Source organism: Leucoraja erinacea, chromosome 4 (genome assembly GCF_028641065.1).
Source record: "Leucoraja erinacea ecotype New England chromosome 4, Leri_hhj_1, whole genome shotgun sequence".
NCBI lineage: Eukaryota > Metazoa > Chordata > Chondrichthyes > Rajiformes > Rajidae > Leucoraja > Leucoraja erinaceus.
The window spans coordinates 81,915,769-81,933,739 of record NC_073380.1 but is presented as its reverse complement, the minus strand read 5'-3'; the positions used below and the strand labels follow the sequence as shown (position 1 = coordinate 81,933,739).

Below are 17,971 nucleotides of genomic sequence, written 5' to 3'. Positions count from 1 at the left end.
CATCCAACCTGACCGAGCTTGAGAGGATCTGCAGAAAAGAATGGGAGAAATTACCCAAATACAGGTGTGCAAGCTTGTAGCGTCATATCCAACAAGACTTGAGGCTATAATCACTGCCAAAGGTGCCTCAACAAAGTACTGAGTAAAGGGTCTGAACACTTATGTCAATGTGATATTTCAGTTATTTCTTTTTAATTACTTTGCAAAAATATCTAAACACTTGTTTGTGTTTTTGTATTGTGGGGTTTTGTGTGTAGATTGATGATAAAAAAAAATGAATTTAATACATTTTAGAATTAGGCTGTAACGTAACAAAATTTGGAGAAAGTAAAGGGGTTTGAATACTTTCTGAATGTTCAAATTCAAGTTCAAGTGAGTTTATTGTCATGTGTCCCTGATAGGACAATTAAATTCTTGCTTTGCTTCAGCACACAGAACATAGTAGGCATTTACTACAAAACAGATCAGTGTGTCCATATACCATTATATAAATATATACACACATGAATAAATAAACTGATAAAGTGCAAATAACAGATAATGGGTTATTAATGATCAGAGTTTTGTCTGAGCCAGGTTTAATAGCCTGATGGCTATGGGGAAGTAGCTATTCCTGAACCTGGTCGTTGCAGTCTTCAGGCTCCTGTACCTTCTACCTGAAGGTAGCAGGGAGATGAGTGTGTGGCTAGGATGGTGTTGGTCTTTGATGATACTGCCATTTTCAAGTCAGGGTGATGTGAACTTGATGGTAGAGGTTATTAGTTTGGGATGTGCTAGTGAAGTAGCCTTGGCCTTGTGTGCCAGAGGAGGATGAATGAATGTGTTAGGGTAACTGCCACATAAGTGAACTGGAAGTGTATTAATTCACGTGTTAAATGAATTGGTATTTTACAAAATGGACAGTTGCATAAATGATCTTTTTCATCAGTTCATAAGTTATAGGAGCAGAATTAGGCCATTCGGCCGATCAAATCTGCTCCACCATTCAATCATGGCTGATCTATCTTTTCCTCTCAACCCCATTCTCCTACCTTCTTTCTGTGATGTTTGTTATCTTTGCTAATCAAGAACCAATCAATCTCCAAAATACCTAGAGACGGCCAACAGCCCACAGCTGTCTGTGGCAATGAATTCCACGGATTCACCACAATCTGGCTAATGAAATTCTTTCTCACCTCCTTTCTAAAGATATGTCCTTTGATTCTGAGGCTATGCCCTCTGTCCTGGACTCAGCCACATTCACTCCAAGTCTACTCTAGGCCTTTCATTATTCAGTAAGTTTTAATGAGATCCCTCCCTCACCCTTCTAAACTCCAGCAAGTACAGGCCAAGAGCCATCAAATACACATCTTGCATTAATCCAATCAGCCTTGGGACTATTCTTATAAACCTTTTCCAATGCCAGCACATCCCTCCTCAGATATGGGGCACAAAACTGCTGACAGTATTCCAGATGCAGTCTGACCGGTACCTAATAAAGCCTCAGTATTGCATCCCTGGTCCTCTCAAAATTAATGCTATTTTCCTTCCTTCCTACTGATACAACCTGCAAATTCATCTTTTGGGAATCCAACACTAACACTCCCAAGTCCCTTTGCACCTCCAATTTCTGAATCCTCTTCCCATTTAGAAAATAGTCTACACCTTTATTCCGACTGCCAAAGTGCATGACCACACATTATGCTACGCTGTATTCCATCTGCTACTTATTTGCCCACGCTCCCAACCTGTCCAAGTCCTTCTGCAGACTCCCTGCTTCGGCTACACTACCTGCCCCTTACTCTTATCTTTGTATCATCCGCAAACTTGGCCTTAAATTCCATCATCCACATTACTAATATATGACATGAAAAGTAGCAGACCCAACACTAAGCCCTGCCGAACACCACTGGTCACCGGCAACTAATCAGTAAAAGCTCCCTTTACTCCCAATTATTCCTTCCTGCCATTCAGCCAATCTTCTATACATGATAGTTAGTATCTCCCCTCAAATGAAAAAAAGATGAGGGGGGAATCTCATTGAAACTTACCAAATAGTGAAAGGCAAGATAGAGATGCATTGCACCAGGAAGATGGACCGGATGGAAAAAAGTGATGAGTCTGTGATTGACTGGGCTTTGTTCACCACTCTCTGAAGGTTTAGGCCATCAAGAACAGAGGAGTTGCCATACCAAGCTGAGATACAACCGCAAGAGTACTTTCTGTAGTGCATTTTTAGAAGTTCGAGAGAATCCACATGGACAGGCCAAATCTTTGCAGATGCTGAAGAAAGTAAATAGGCTGATGCGCTTTCTTGATCACCACATCGGGTTGCTGGTGATGTCAGTTCCCAGGAATATGATGTTGTTGACCCGTTCCACTTTAACTCCATTAATGAGGACAGGGATATCTTCACCCGATTCCCTGTTTGCTTAATTCAATTCATGAAGTAAAATGTCCAATTTTTTAAAATTTTCTTACTCAATTCCTTGGGGTTGAGTATCACCTACATCCATTTAAGTTTTGTGGGTTCAAAGTGGCTGTTGAGGCCAATCTGGGAGCCACAGACTATTCCAAATTGGTCAGTGGCTGAGCAAGTGAATAGTTGGTACACTCTTGCTGCTTATGCAGCGCCTCTGTGTGCTCCCAATGTATGGATTTGAGACTCTCAGTATCCTCCCAAATGTTGAATGGGGATGTTGCATCTGTTTAAATAGCCTTTTAGGCATATTCTTGACAATTTCCCCGTCTGCCTGGTAATCTCTTCCCTTGATGGACACTAATTGCTGGAGTAACTCAGCAGGGAGTAAAAGGATGGGTGAGGTTTTTGGTCGGGACTCTTCTTCAGCCCCTGTCCCGAAACGCCGCCAATCCTTTTTCTCCAGAGATGCTGCCTGACCCCGAGTTACTCCAACACTTTGTCTATCTTTGATATAAACCAGCATCTGCAGTTCTTTGTTTCTATTGAGCTTGAGATTCACGCATTTCACAAAATTCTCATGCTCTCACGCTGATCACAAATTTCTCACGCCCAAATAAAAAATAAATAAATAAATAAAGCCACGGGCAATTCGATTCGCCCAATGCTTCCAGATCTCCTCCACACTCACCAATGAGAATAGTTTTCTGTCGGCGGGTTTCCCGTAAAGAACGATCAATTTAATTGCCTTAGACTCTTAAGCACGCTATTTAAAATGGCAACTGCAGTACATTTGACATTCATGGAACCAAAATCTGCAGGTGCTGGAAATTCAAATTAAGCAAAAATTGTTTTAGAGGTGAGTAAAAACCATGAGGGGAATATATACAAGGTGAATGCATAGTCTATTTCCCAGGATATGTGATTCAAGAACTAGAGCGCATTGGTTTAAAGCAGGGGTGTCAAACTACCGGCCCGCGGGATGATTTTGGGAGGAAAAAAAGTATTTTAGTTTCTCCCCTGCAGTTGGTGTGATAGGTGAGACACGGCGGAGGTCCCAGCACCGACCCCTGAGGCACTACTCACACCCCCCACCCTCACCTCTGGCGGCGCTGTGTCCGTCGGCCATTCTGTCCACACCCCATGGAATTTTAACCCCGTCCAGGAGCGGACCGGGTGAGTGGGGGCGTCGGTGCCGTGAGCATGAATCTCGGGCTAAGGCTCCACTCTGATGCCCGAACCCTGGGTCACTGACCCTAATCTCCCCCGGACCCCAGCTGGACACAGAGCACCTGGGCCGGCCCACATTCCCGGGGGGTGGGGGGGGAGAGGGAAACGCTCCCGGGCATCGCCAAGTCTCCGCTCACTCCGGAGGTTGTCGCTGCTTCACTGACACAGACTGTCACGCACATACTGGCACACACAGGGGATAGGGTGATATGGGCCAAATGCAGATAAATGGGACTAGTTTAGATGGGGCATTTTGATCTGCATGAACAAGTTGGAATGAAGGGCCTGTTTCCATACTGTAAGACTATGACATTGTAGAAAGGGTACAATTGCTCTGGAGAGGATCCAGGGATGATTTATGAAGATGTTGGCAGGGCCGGAATTTTTTTGTCACTTTGAAGAAAGATTTGATAACTGGGATTGTATTCTCTGCAGCAACGGAGGTGAAGAAAAGACTTAGTTGAGGTGAATAATATTATGAGAATAGAACCTGTTTCGCTTAACAAAGAGTGTAGGAAGGAACTGCAGATGCTGGTTTAAACTGAAGATAGACACTAAAAACTGGAATAACTCAGCAGGACAGGCAGCATCTCTGGAAAGAAAGAATGGGTGATGTTTCGGGTCGAGACCTTCAGACTGAAGAGGTTGAAAACCAGCCATAAAACACAATGACTGGAGATGTGTGTTATCCAACTAAGGGCAGAAATCAGAATCATGTGTTCAACTTTATTCCCGTGACACCATAATAAATATATTACAGAAAAAATAATTTAATGGGATGGCACAGTGGCGCAGCGGTAGAGTTGCTGCCTTACAGCACCTCAGACCCAGATTTGATCCTGACTACGGGTGCTGTCTGTACAGAATTTGTACATTCTCCCTCTGACCACATGTGTTTTCTCTGGATATTCTGGTTTCTCCCACATCCAAAGGAAGTGCAGGTTTGTAGGTTAATTGGCTTCTGTAAATTGTCCCTGGTGTGTAGGATACAACTGGTGTATGGTAGATTGCTTGCCGATGTGGACTTGGTGGGCTGAAGGGCCTGTTTCCATATATATGATTTATATATATATATATATATATATCTTAATTTCATTTAATCACATACGATTGAATATGTGGCATTATCTTTGCCTTGTTTCTATAGTCAAAGGGTAAGGTTGATTGATTTATTTGTGCAGAACCGTGATGGAAGTCCAACTCTTGCCTTGCTTCTCTTGTTTATATATATATATATATGCATAACAGCATGAATAATAATCTGATTGCCATACATGAATATACTAAGGTCATTCATGTGCTGAACCTGTTAATCAGAATCTGGCTCTACTGTGGAACGTAATTATCAATGTAATTTAGTCTAATCTTATTCATACCTAATCCAATTTAAAGCATAAATGTTGCACTCAAGTGTAAGTTAAAAGACTCGCTACAGTATGCACCAGATTGCACAATTTCAAGCTGAAAAATGCAAAATCTCTGTCCCACACACCCCCCCCCCTCGATCGCTAAGCTCCCTTACAATTTCTCACTCTCAACTCTCACCCAATGTTGGCAGCCCTGCAATTGGTGAATGTGGTATTGCGTGTATGAGCAATGTGGTCTGCCCAGAAGAGCTCACAGAGTAAAATTAGGGCTTCAATTATGGAGATAGTTCGTATGTCCTTCCAGTGAGGTTGGAGGTATGTTGTAGAGACAGTTGTCGATGGAAGCTTGAAACCAAATAATCTGCAGATTTATGGAGCAAGAGCAGGTAATGGCACTACTGTGGGCTGGCAGGAAATCAGGGCTGAATGGTCTCCTGTACATTTACACTCTTTTGGCAATATATGATGGGCAGAGCAATGCTCCATGACTTGGACTGAGTGGATGGGAAGAGCAGGAGTAGAACAGCAGAGTCGTCTTCCATTATTTACCTCTTGTATACTTTTGCTATCCACAGATTTCCCTAGTGGTTTGCTTTATGCTGATGTTTGGAAATGCCATGCTGTTAAGCTCCTATTATGCTGCCTCTCTGGCTGTTGTTTACGTAAGTAGATAGGGCCCAGTGGAACTTTTCAGTCTTTATTCTGTTTAAATCGTTTTTTTTAGTACTGTGATATCTTGTTTTATTTTGTTTCTGTGGTCTGCATGTGTAACAGCCATGTTACTGATCCAAAGATTAGTTTGGAGCCTTTCTGCTACAGCGACAATGTCAACAATGCTAGCAAGTATCCTTTTCCCACTGTCCCTTGCTCTCCATGCGAAGGCAGTAATGTATTTGTCTAGAGACCAGTTTTGATTCTCCTCTGAGATGAGGAGCAGGAGCCAGTCACAGAGAGAAGGAATGCAAGTGATATTTTTAGGCAATAAATCTGTTCTGCTTTTTCTCCTGCACTCCATTCCCCTTTGTCTTTGGCCTAGATGGTAATGTGTCTCCTCTCTCCAGCACTCATTGTCCTTCGCTTCCCTTAAGATTAAGTAGCCATGTGGATTAAAATAACTATTCGTGATCACTGTAAGCAAATGCATGGCTGTCGAGGTAGAGAGCAGCTCTGGAAGTGCTTGTGTCATTCAACATTGTGACAAACAAATGTCTGTTTCAGAGGATCTCTTGGCAGCATCATTGTTGCAAATAGAGCAGTATTAGTGAGCTAATGAAGAAGGCTACTCTCAACCAGATAATTTGAGATTTTAAAAAGTGGCTGAGTCAAATTCCCAATTGCCTTGAAGGCAAATGTGTTGTGACAAGAACATTCATCAGCTCCTTGCAAAAAACATAGGCATTTCAAAATGTAATTGGAAATAAGTTCTATAACTCTTTGTGAGCATCACAGTAATAATATTGTGAATTAATTTGCATGAAATAATACAGCGTTAGTCCTGGATCCATTAGAACTGCACTGGTGAACAGTGGCATTTTAATAAATAGAAGTGGCTTTGAGGTCAATTTAGACAGAACAGTACAAGTGCCACAGACGTTGGGTTTTCCCACCTCGGATGTGATTGGTGATTTAATTTTCAATGTAATGGGTAGAGAAAGAAATAAAAAATGATAATAACTAAAGGGTTAAATGTATCTGGGTGACAGGCAAAGATAATAATAATCACTTTATTTGGATAGCACTTTTCATACAATTGAATGCAACCCAAAGTGCTTTTCACAAAAACAGGTATAAACAAAAAACAATTTATAACGGCAAGGGCATAGACAGTTAATAACATTAAAAGCACAGATTTATATAAGAATATAATATAAAATAAAAAAATAATAATTGAGAGTGTTAAAGGACAAAAAACAAAACATCAAGGGGCAGTACAGAGTCCCATATACTATATGAGTACACAAGCTGCAGAATGGTATGCTGAGATAAATGCAAGAGAATAAAGGTAATATTTACGTCATCAGAAGAAGTAAAGTCATTTAAAAGCTTGATTTAAATGATTTTAGCTGCCATTTAAACAGTCAAAATAGGCACTCAAATTTCCCAGTTTACTGAGTAACATATCTCTCTTGGGATTTGATCCAGTCTTGTCATCGTTGAGTTTAAGAAAGTTAGCAGTCATACATTTTTTTATGGAAAATAGGCAGGAGGACAAAGACCCATCAGTTATTTATTTGCCTCTGTACTCCACAATTTGACATTTGTCATCGAAAAAATTATATGTGGTTAAAGTGCACATTGTCAGATTTTATTAAAGGCCATTTTTATACCTGTTTCACCATGTAGAAATTAGAGGTGGCATGCTTTGGATCTTGGGCAGTTCCTCCTCTCCTCCATACTTTGCTCTTGCCATCACTCTGATATAAGTTAACCTTCGTCTCATCTTTTCACATGACCTTTTTTCCAGAACAGTGGTTGCTCTTTTATGTACTTCTTGGCAAACAAACCTGGCCATCCTATTTTTTGTGGCTAACCAGTGGTTTGCATCTTGCAGTGTAGCCTCTGTATTTCTGTTCCTGGTGGTCCTTGACAAATCCACACCTGTCTCCTGAAGAGTGTTTCTAATCTGTCGGACAGGTGTTTTGGGATTTTTCATTATTACAGAGATAATTCTTCTGTCATCAGCTGTGGAGGTCTTCCTTGGCCTGTCGCTTTGCGATTAGTAAGCTCACCAGTGCTCTCTTTCTTCTTAATGATGTTCCAAACAGTTGATTTTTAACCATATTTGATTTTTTCTATTACAAATCTCAAATTGTGGCGTACAGAGGCAAATAAATAAATGATGGGTCTTTGTCCCAAACATTATGGAGGGCACTATAACTGAGTGTTATCGGCATAACTTAGAACATTTACATTATGCTATAGACAATAGACAATAGGTGCAGGAGTAGGCCATTTGGCCCTTTGAGCCAGCACCACCATTCAATGTGATCATTGCGGATCATCCCCAATTTGTAACCCGTTCCTGCCTTCTCCCCATATCCCCTGACTCCGCTATTTTTAAGAGCCCTATCTAGCTCTCTCTTGAAAGCATCCAGAGAACCTGCCTCCACCGCCCTCTGAGGCAGAGAATTCCACAGACTCACCACTCTCTGTGAGAAAAAGTGTTTCCTCGTCACCGTTCTAAATGGCTTACTCCTTATTCTTAAACTGTGGGCCCTGGTTCTGGACTCCCCCAACATCGGGAACATGTTTCCTGCCTCTAGCGTGTCCAAACCCTTAACAATCTTATATGTTTCAATGAGATACCCTCTCATCCTTCTAAACTCCATGCTGTCTGATAACTACTCCCAGTGGCAGCACATACGAGGAAAAGAGCAAAAGGCCAAGGCAGCTACCTTGTGCTACACCAAAGGGTATATCATGCAGCTGTGACACATGGTCCCAAATGGGCCTGTCCCACTTAGGCGACTTTTTAGGCGAGTGTAGGAGACTCTGCGCTTGCCACATGGCCGGCACATGTTCTCTGATGGTCTCAGGTGAGTCTCCTTCATGGTCACGAGGAGTTCCCGCTTTCTGGAAACTAATCGCAGCCTCAATATGGTCGCCGCAAATTTTTCAACACGTTGACAATTTTCTGCGACCAAAAATTGGTCGCCATGGAGAAAATCGATAATCCTGTAGTCGTAGGTGCAGTTGTAGTGAGGTCTTCATGTAGTTATGGGTAGTTGAGGTAGTCATAGGTAGTTTTAGTTAATCGCCTTTGCTGCCCCTTCATTTTTATTGGCTCATTGGGGGGAAAAAAAACGTAAGCAGGAGTTTTCAGAACCAAGGATAACCGACTGGTAATATTAAATGTCCGCCAAACTTCACAGCTGTGTATCTCTGGCTTATTAAAAGTTGTCTGGGTTCTTAAAAGTTGTCTCCAATACTTCTTCCCCCTTCTACCCCCCTCTCCCCCCCTTCTCCCCTGTTTTAAAGGATTTACCGTACATTGTGCTAGCCATCTTAATGACAGCGCCAACCTTCCTGTTCATCGCGGTGTGTGTCTGTATCACCTTGGCTTTGTACCATGTGAATTTCAGACAGCGCTCCCCTGCTTGCCCTGGCCCCCGCCTTTGCGATGTGTGTTTTTGTGTGTGTGTGTGTGTGTGTGTGTGTGTGTTCCACTCTGACAGTTGCCGCTCTAGTTCTCCGTTTTTCAGGCGATTGCCGGCAACTTGACAGTCGCAGACAGTCCACTGAAAAATCACCGAAGTGGGACAGGCCCAAAAGGCTAACAAAGTACTTACTTCCACTTACATATGATTGGAACCGACTTAGTACCTGATCTGACAGGCCGACCCAGTTTTCTAAGCGATCTGTAGGAATGGATAGGAAAGACAGAAGGGACAAGATTCAGTCAACTTCAGTATTCAGACTTGTGGGTTTAAAATGGACAAATTGGAGAAAAGAGGGTTGTCTGGAGAAATGAAGAGGCTTGCCAGCAATGGTCATTTAAAAAGCACAAACTGAATAGTAAAGTATTAAATAACTAGTTTTTTAAAATAATCCTACACATACTGAATTAAGTTTAGACGTTAGCATTCAGTAACCAGTACCTGTACCTGTACTCACTGACACGGATTTTCTTTTTCCTTCTATTTAGGGAATGGTTACCTTCAAATCAAATATTTCACAATGTTGGCCACGGAATGTTCTGGGTTCATGGGTAAGTTGTACTTTTTTTTACAGCTAAGTGTGATTTATGTGTCGGAATACAATCTGCAACTTACAGGTGTGAAAATGTGGCTTGCTTATGGAATCTCACTTATGACACCACTCCGTGAAGTATAACTAGCTAATTTGGAATGGATCCCTGATGGTGGGACCTTGGCGTGTTAATGTGGGCAACTGATGAATGCTGTTGCTAAAACCGGAGGAAATTATATCAGGAATTTGCAGTACAAACTTAGTATGAATATGTATGGATAATAAAATTCAGATGGGGGCGGCGGGTATTTCTGGTTCAGGTGGTGGGTTCTGATCTTTTGTCCTGGATGTGGAGGGTGCAGTGTGACTTGTGTCCTATCCATTCCTCAGTGGGAATAGAGGCTCTGCTAATGCAAAATTACTAATTGTCTTTAATTCCTGTTTGTATGCACTGTTTATGAGATACTGAGTGAGTATTGTGTGCAGTTTTGGTCTCCCAATTTGAGGAAGGACATTCTTACTATTGAGGGACTGCAGCATAGGTTCACAAAGTTAATTCTCGGTATGGTGGGACTGTCATATGTTGATAGAATGGAGCAGCTGGCCTTGTATACTCTGGAATTTAGAAGGATGAGAGGGGTTCTTATTGAAACGTATAAGATTACTAAGGGTTTGGACACGCTATAGGTAGGAAGCATATTCCTGATATTGGGGGAGTCCAGAACCAAGGGCCACAGTTTAAGAATAAGGGGTAAGCCATTTAGAACAGAGATGAGGAAAAACATTTTCACACAGAGGGTTGTGAATCTGTGGAATTCTCTGCCACAGAAGGCAGTGGAGGCCAATCCTCTGGATGCTTTCAAGAAATAGTTAGATAGAGCTCTTAAAGATACCGGAGTCAGGGGATATGGGGAGGAGGCAGGAATGGGGTACTGATTGTGAATGATCAGCCATGATATCACAGTGAATGGTGGTGCTGGCTCAAGGTGCCAAATGGCCTACTCCTGCATCTATTGTCTATTGTTTCCCCACCCAATAGATTGGTTGCCAGTAGCCTCCAGACTACAGACAGAGAGAAGTTCTGTAATGCCCATGACTGACGAGAGGACATTTACATTGGCATGCATTGTATTAAGCACTGAGATGGCTCTTACACCATGCTAAGTTAGTCTCATTGGTTTTCCTCTGAAATTGCATAATGTTTCTCACTTCCCAGACTTGAAAGTGGCCCATCGTTGTTCACGATAGTCAGGCATGGAATGCAGTTATCTCTAGCTTACCCAAAGTTCACAGTTACCTAAATGCGAACACATGAATGTTATTGCATGTCACAGGAATAAAATGCACTTCCATTCTTGGCATCTTTTATCCAGAACATAAACAGATACTTGAGAGTGGAAACCTCTGCTAACTTCCAACCTTTTACCTAGAGAAAACTAGATATAAGCACATCCTGATAACTTGTTTCAGATGTGCATTGACAATGAACATCCTTTAATTACACTATTAACAAGCGGTGTTAAAACGCAAAAATCCTGATCATCAAAGTCTAATGCTAAGTTACACATGGTGGGGTGAATTGGAAGCACAAGTCCCAAATACTTTGTTGTCCACTTGATGACAGGATCAAGGATTGTAGAACAAGCCAGAAGGAATAATCTAGTAATCATGAGTCAATGCAGGAACCAAAACCATAGGTGGTACAAGAGATTCTGTAGAAAGAGTTAAATTAACAGCACAATGAGGCGATATCCATGGGAAACAAAGCAACATCATCTAGGCAGCGTTTTTCTTGCATGGTCTTCCAACCTTGCCAGTGCAAAGTACTGTATGTCCTGCAAATTTGTAATTAAAGCCAGAAAGGTTGGTTATGATCAAGCAGGCTGCACACTGGAGAGAAAGGGAGGACTGTTTGAGAATTGAAAATGAAAGAAATGTTGCAGGAGCTGAAGAAAAAATAAAAGTGCTTCCTCTCTCATCTTCCACCCATCACATGCTTTTACCTTCCTCCACTTCATACCAGTGCCTCTGATGTGTCTTTCTCTTCAACTTGGTCTCCTCCCTCCTTTTAGCATTCTCAGTGCATCATTCCTTCTGTGCACTTGATGCAAGTCTTTAATGGGACCCTCCTGCTAACCATAGCTCCTTCAGCAAAAGTGCAGAATGTTCCACACCTGCTATTTTAAATTTAGGACACCAAATGCGCCAGTTTATGAGAATGATCCCAGTAATGATTGTTTTAACATATGAGGAGCATATGATGGCACTGGGCCTGTACTCGCCCTGGAGTTTAGAAGGATGAGGGGCAAACCTCATTGAAATTTACCGAACACTGAAAGGCCTGGATAGAGTGGATGAGGAGATGATGTTTCCATTAGTAGGAGGGTCTAGGACCAGAGGCCATAGCTTCAGATTAAAGTGACACTTAGAAAGGAGATAAGAATGAATTTCTTTAGTTAAAGGGTGGTAAATCTGGAATTCATTGCCACAGATGGCTGTGGAGGCCAATGGATAATTTTAAGGTGTAGATTGACTGATAGATTCTTGATTAGTAATGTTGTCAGGGGTTATGGGGAGCAGGCAGGAGAATGGGGTTGAGAGGGAAAGATAAAACATCCATAATTAAATGGCGGAGTAGACTCAGTGGACCAAAAGGCCTAATTCTGATCCTATCTATTTGTGAACATGAAATGCGGCCAGGCGATGCAGTAGTTCATGTCTTCTTTTGATTAAAAATCCTGTGTTCCCCAAGGATGATACGGTCTGCTGTGAGTTAGAGACTACACTCAGCATGGTTGTCTGCTTTCTGAACATTTTCATTAATTCTACAAGCATGACGACCTGCTGGTCAGTAGATAGTTTAGTTTTCTGCTGATCTCTACCTTCTGTCCTGATTCTGAGGGTGTTCAATATAAGCAGCAGCAACATCACTCTGATAAAGACAGTCTGATGAAGGGTCTCGACCTGAAACGTCGCTCATTTCTTCTCTCCAGAGATGCTGTGTGTCCCGCTTAGTTACTCCAGCATTTTGTGTCTACCTGATAAAGACACTGTTCATGATAGAAACATAGAAAATAGGTGCCATTCGGCCTTTCAAGCCAGCACCGCGCCATTCAATATAATCATTGCTGATCATCCAAAATCAGTACCCCTTTCTGGCTTTTTCCCCATATCCCTTGATTATTCCCTTAGCCCTAAGAGCTAAATCTAACTCTCTTAAAAATATCCAGTGAATTGGCTTCCACTGCCTTCTGTGGCAGAGAATTCCACAGATTCACAACTGGATGAAAAACTCATCTCAGTCCTAAATGGCCTACCCCTTATTCTTAAACTGTGACCCCTGGTTCTGGACTCCCCCAACATCAGGAACATTTTTCCTGTATCTACCCTGTCCAATCCTCTTAAGAATTTTATGTTTCTATAAGATCCCCTCTCCTTCTATATTCCAGCGAATACAAGCCCAGTCGACCCATTCTTTCATCATACGTCAGTCCCGCCATTCTGGGAATTAACCTGTTGAACCTATGCTGCATTCCCTCAATAGCAATAATGTCCTTCCTAAAATTAGGAGACCAAAATTGCACACTATATTCCACCTGCATGATCCAACATTGGCTTCTGCAATTCCAGATTAAAGCCTCTGCTTCCATTATTTTGGCCGGCAGTTTTTGGTAATGATGCCGCCTTTGGGATTTTATTCTTCAGTCGTCCGTAGAGCACTGATCTTTAATCTTTCTGCCTTCCATCATATTGCCTGCTGAGTGTTTTCACTATCTTTAGTTTAGTTTAGAGATACAGCATGGAAGCAGGCCCTTCACCCTACTGAGTCCACGCCAACACTAGTTCTATGCTATCCCATGGCCTACATATTAGGAACAGTTTTATAGAAGCCAAATAATCTACAAACCCGCACAACTATGGGATGTGGGAGGAAACTGCAGCACACAGAGGAAACGCATGCGGTCACAAGGGGAACGTGCAAATACAACATAGACAGCACCTGAGGTCAGGATTGAACCCAGGTCTCTGGCGCTGATAGGCTCTATCAGTTTTACCACTGTGCTGCCCTTCTCTGTATGTTTCTCATTTCCAGCGCCATAATATTTTATTTTCTCTTGGTAAACTGTAATGGTGGGTAGTGCATTATAATTTTATTAGACAACTAGGCTAAGTGGAACCCATTCCCCAACGCAATATTCCACCATTCACCCATTCTCCCAACGCAAACTTTTCCCCGAACGTAATATTCCACCAGGCACCCATAGCCCCTAACTGCGCAGGCGTGGCTCATTTCCCCTCATCCCCGAGAATTCCCTCCCCCTCCTCTTCATGTGGGAGGGGAGGGAAGTGGGGATTGTGGCGTGGGGTGGGAGGCGAGGAGGGGAGGGGGGGAGTGTCGGGGGGGAGGTGTGTATGTGCGGGGGGGGTGTGTGTGGGGGGGGGGGATGTGGGGGGGGGGGGAGAGGTGTGGGGGGGGAGAGATGTGTGGGGTAGGGGGAGAGGTGTGTTGGGGGGGGGGAGGGGTGGGGGGGCAGGGGGATGTGGGGGGGGGGGGTAGTGCGGTCAGGTGGGTTAGAAACATAGAAACATAGAAATTAGGTGCAGGAGTAGGCCATTCGGCCCTTCGAGCCTGCACCGCCATTCAATATGATCATGGCTGGTCATCCAACTCAGTATCCCGTACCTGCCTTCTCTCCATACCCCCTGATCCCCTTAGCCACAAGGGCCACATCTAACTCCCTCTTAAATATAGCCAATGAACTGGCCTCAACTACCCTCTGTGGCAGAGAGTTCCAGAGATTCACCACTCTCTGTGTGAAAAAAGTTCTTCTCATCTCGGTTTTAAAGGATTTCCCCTTTATCCTTAAGCTGTGACCCCTTGTCCTGGACTTCCCTAACATCGGGAACAATCTTCCTGCATCTAGCCTGTCCAACCCCTTAGAATTTTGTAAGTTTCTGTAAGATCCCCTCTCAATCTTCTAAATTCTAGAGAGTATAAACCAAGTCTATCCAGTCTTTCTTCATAAGACAGTCCTGACATCCCAGGAATCAGTCTGGTGAACCATCTCTGCACTCCCTCTATGGCAATAATGTCCTTCCTCAGATTTGGAGACCAAAACTGTACGCAATACTCCAGGTGTGGTCTCACCAAGACCCTGTACAACTGGGGGTTGTGGGGGAGGGGAGGTTATGGGCGGACGGGTTTGTGGTGGAGGGGTGTGTGGGGGGGGGGGGGAAGTTGTGGGGGGAAAGAGTGTGTGTGGGCGGGGGGGATGGGGGGAGTGAGCTGGGAGAAAAGACGGGAAAATCCATGGGCGAGAGGGGGGTATCACGGGGAGGGGGTAGGAGGCAACGAGGGGGAGTAGTGGCTGGAATTGGCTGCGATGTGGACTGACAGCGGGCGCTGGTCGTTCTCCTGCACCGGGATCTGAGTCTCCGCTTTCCGTTTGGTGACATCAGTGACATCTCCGACTCTGGGCTGGGTCTCCGACTCTGGGCAAGGCTCGGCAGGGTCTCCGACACTGGGCTGGATCAGGTCTCCGATGCTGGGCTGGGTCTCCGATGCTGGGCTGCTTGGGGCTGGGCTGCTTCGGGTCCCTACGAAAATTGTGTCCGGTTGGAAATCTCCGCCGGCCATCCTCAGCTCAGCTCCAGTAAAGACACGATGGCGCACGAAGGGCCGGACCGTCCCTATGAGTGACAGGTGAAGAGACTAATCCGCGTGACGCTGAAAGGCAGGAGAATAGACCGATCTGCGCATGCGCGGTTTGTAAGATTTTTTAAACCTCTCTCTCTTTTACGACATTCAACCGATCGGAACGAAACTTGATGCAATCGCAGCATCGGAGAACGGTGAGTGAACTGGCGAAAATCATAGCGCTATCGCCAATCGTTTTTGCGTAAATAGAAAGACCACACAAACTGGAAGATAACAAGATCAGAGTTTTAGTTATGTACTAGACCAAGTGCAGACCCGTTCGGTCTGCTCCCCCAATGGTGTGATCCCCCAACCCAATATTCCACCATGCACCCGTCTCCTCCAATGGAACTGAAGCCATTCCAAATGTAAGATTCCAGCACTCCCCTGCCTCTCTCAGCAGTGGATTAAAAAAAAATTCCAATGGCACCTTCCTGCCTGCTGCAGCAGTGAAAAGTTCAGAGTGTTCCTGTCTTGTAACTTTGTTTCGAAGTGTGTTGGAAGCTGATAGGAAGGAGCAGCTGTCAACGAATCGAAAGGCAGAAAGGCAGCCGGACGTCGGACGGCAGGCGGCAGCCACACAGTTTTAATATATAACTAGACCAAGTGCAGACCCGTTGGGTCTGCTCCCCCAATGGTGTGATCCCCCAACCCAATATTCCACCATGCACCCGTCTCCTCCAATGGAACTGAAGCCGTTCTCAAAAGTAAGATTCCAGCACTGCCCTGCCTCTTTAAAAAAAAATCCAATGGCACCTCCCCTGCCTGCTGCAGCAGTGAAAAGTTCAGTGTTCCTCTCTTGCAACTTTGTTTCGAAGTGTGTTGGAAGCTGACATGTAAATGGAGAAGCCTGTTTATTTTTGAAATACTTGGGGGGGGTGGTTGGGGGGGAGGGGGAGAAGGATTTGATTAAAAACATGTACTTCAACACGACGAAATGAAATGAGGAGCGGATACTTAGAAAGAAAAGCGAAATCTCTACCGAAATGGAAAATATCTCGGAGATTGAGCGTCTGGATTGGGCGTGGCAATGAATCAAAGGAAGAAATGCAGCCGGCAGCCGTACATGCAAATGAATCCATTCCGATTGGACATCTGCGAGCATCGGCCATTCCGATTGGACATCTGCGAGTATCGGGCACGAACCGAAAGGCAGGAAGGGATCCGTACTGCAGGCGGACTGATTTGAGTTTTATATATATATAGATAGAAGATAGATATAGATAGATAGATAGACAGACAGACAGACAGACAGACAGAAGATAGGTTGATAGATAGATGACCTGGAATTCAAGAATACCATTTTATATTTTCCTGCATAAAATGAAATAAAGCTGTGCAGGTCAGATAGCTCTTATCAGGGAAAAACTGGATTAATATTTCATAAGAACTAGGTTTTAGTTCAGTTAGAGTTTGGATACATCACCTGATGAATGATAATACAGGCTTGGGACTAAATTCTATGCTATGCCTATGCTATGAAATTCCATTGAATTTACAACATTTAAGAGCCAGCGATCAAAATAATGTTGTTGAATGATATATAGGGAAGATAAATAAACATCCTGCTTGAGATGGTTTTGGACTTGGTGTTATAGGCCTGATAACATTAAGGTTTCAGATATGAAATTAGGAAACTTAACTGAAATAAAGTGCAATTAAACAATAACATTTTTAATATGTATAAATCTTTTGCAGACAGTTAAAGGATTCACCTGGATTGCTGGAACCATAATCCTGAAATTTGTGGCTTCTAAATTATTAGGAGTTACAGATGATGTAAGTATCCACATTATGAATGAAATATATTAGTTACAAAAATAAATATTTCAGCTTCACAATTCTTTTTAGTCACAATCTCTCTATGCAGTATATTGTACTTGGGAACACCAGGTATTTCCTATTGAGAGCAAAACAGAAATGTATTTATCTGCCATTTTGATGTGGCAAATGTCTCATTTCACAGGAGTGTATTCATATAATATAACCATATAACAATTTCAGCACGGAAACAGGCCATCTCGACCCTTCTAGTCCGTGCCGAACACGTATTCTCCCCTAGTCCCATATACCTGCGCTCAGACCATAACCCTCCATTCCTTTCTCGTCCATATAACTATCCAACTTATTTTTAAATGATAAAAACAAACCTGCTTCCACCACCTTCACTGGAAGCTCATTCCACACAGCCACCACTCTGAGTAAAGAAGTTCCCCCTCATGTTACCCCTAAACTTCTGTCCCTTAATTCTCAAGTCATGTCCCCTTGTTTGCATCTTCCCTCCTCTCAGTGGGAAAAGCTTATCCACATCAACTCTGTCTATCCCTCTCATCATTTTAAAGACCTCTATCAAGTCCCCCCTTAACCTTCTGCGCTCCACAGAATAAAGCCCTAACTTGTTCAACCATTCTCTGTAACTTAGTTGCTGAAACCCAAGCAACATTCTAGTAAATCTCCTCTGTACTCTCTCTATTTTGTTGACATCCTTCCTATAATTAGGCGACCAAAATTGTACCCCATACTCCAGAATTGGCCTCACAACTGAAGTCCATATATACAACATCCACTGCTTTACCCTCATTAATTTCC

The 17,971-nt window shown here is 43.4% G+C and overlaps 1 protein-coding gene across 3 annotated transcripts in view; it reads left to right on the top strand.

The window, feature by feature from the left end:
* The window catches only part of dpy19l1l (dpy-19-like 1, like (H. sapiens)), a 113,939-nt gene that overhangs the window by 34,549 nt on the left and 61,419 nt on the right, over positions 1–17,971 (top strand). For 2 of the 3 annotated variants that reach the window (XM_055634663.1, XM_055634661.1), the window contains exons 11-13: positions 5,571–5,657; positions 9,641–9,703; positions 17,081–17,161. In XM_055634663.1, the coding sequence (XP_055490638.1) occupies positions 5,571–5,657; positions 9,641–9,703; positions 17,081–17,161 (231 nt within the window). The remainder of the gene's footprint in view (positions 1–5,570; positions 5,658–9,640; positions 9,704–17,080; positions 17,162–17,971) is intronic. The other variant, XM_055634662.1, reaches the window with a different exon arrangement.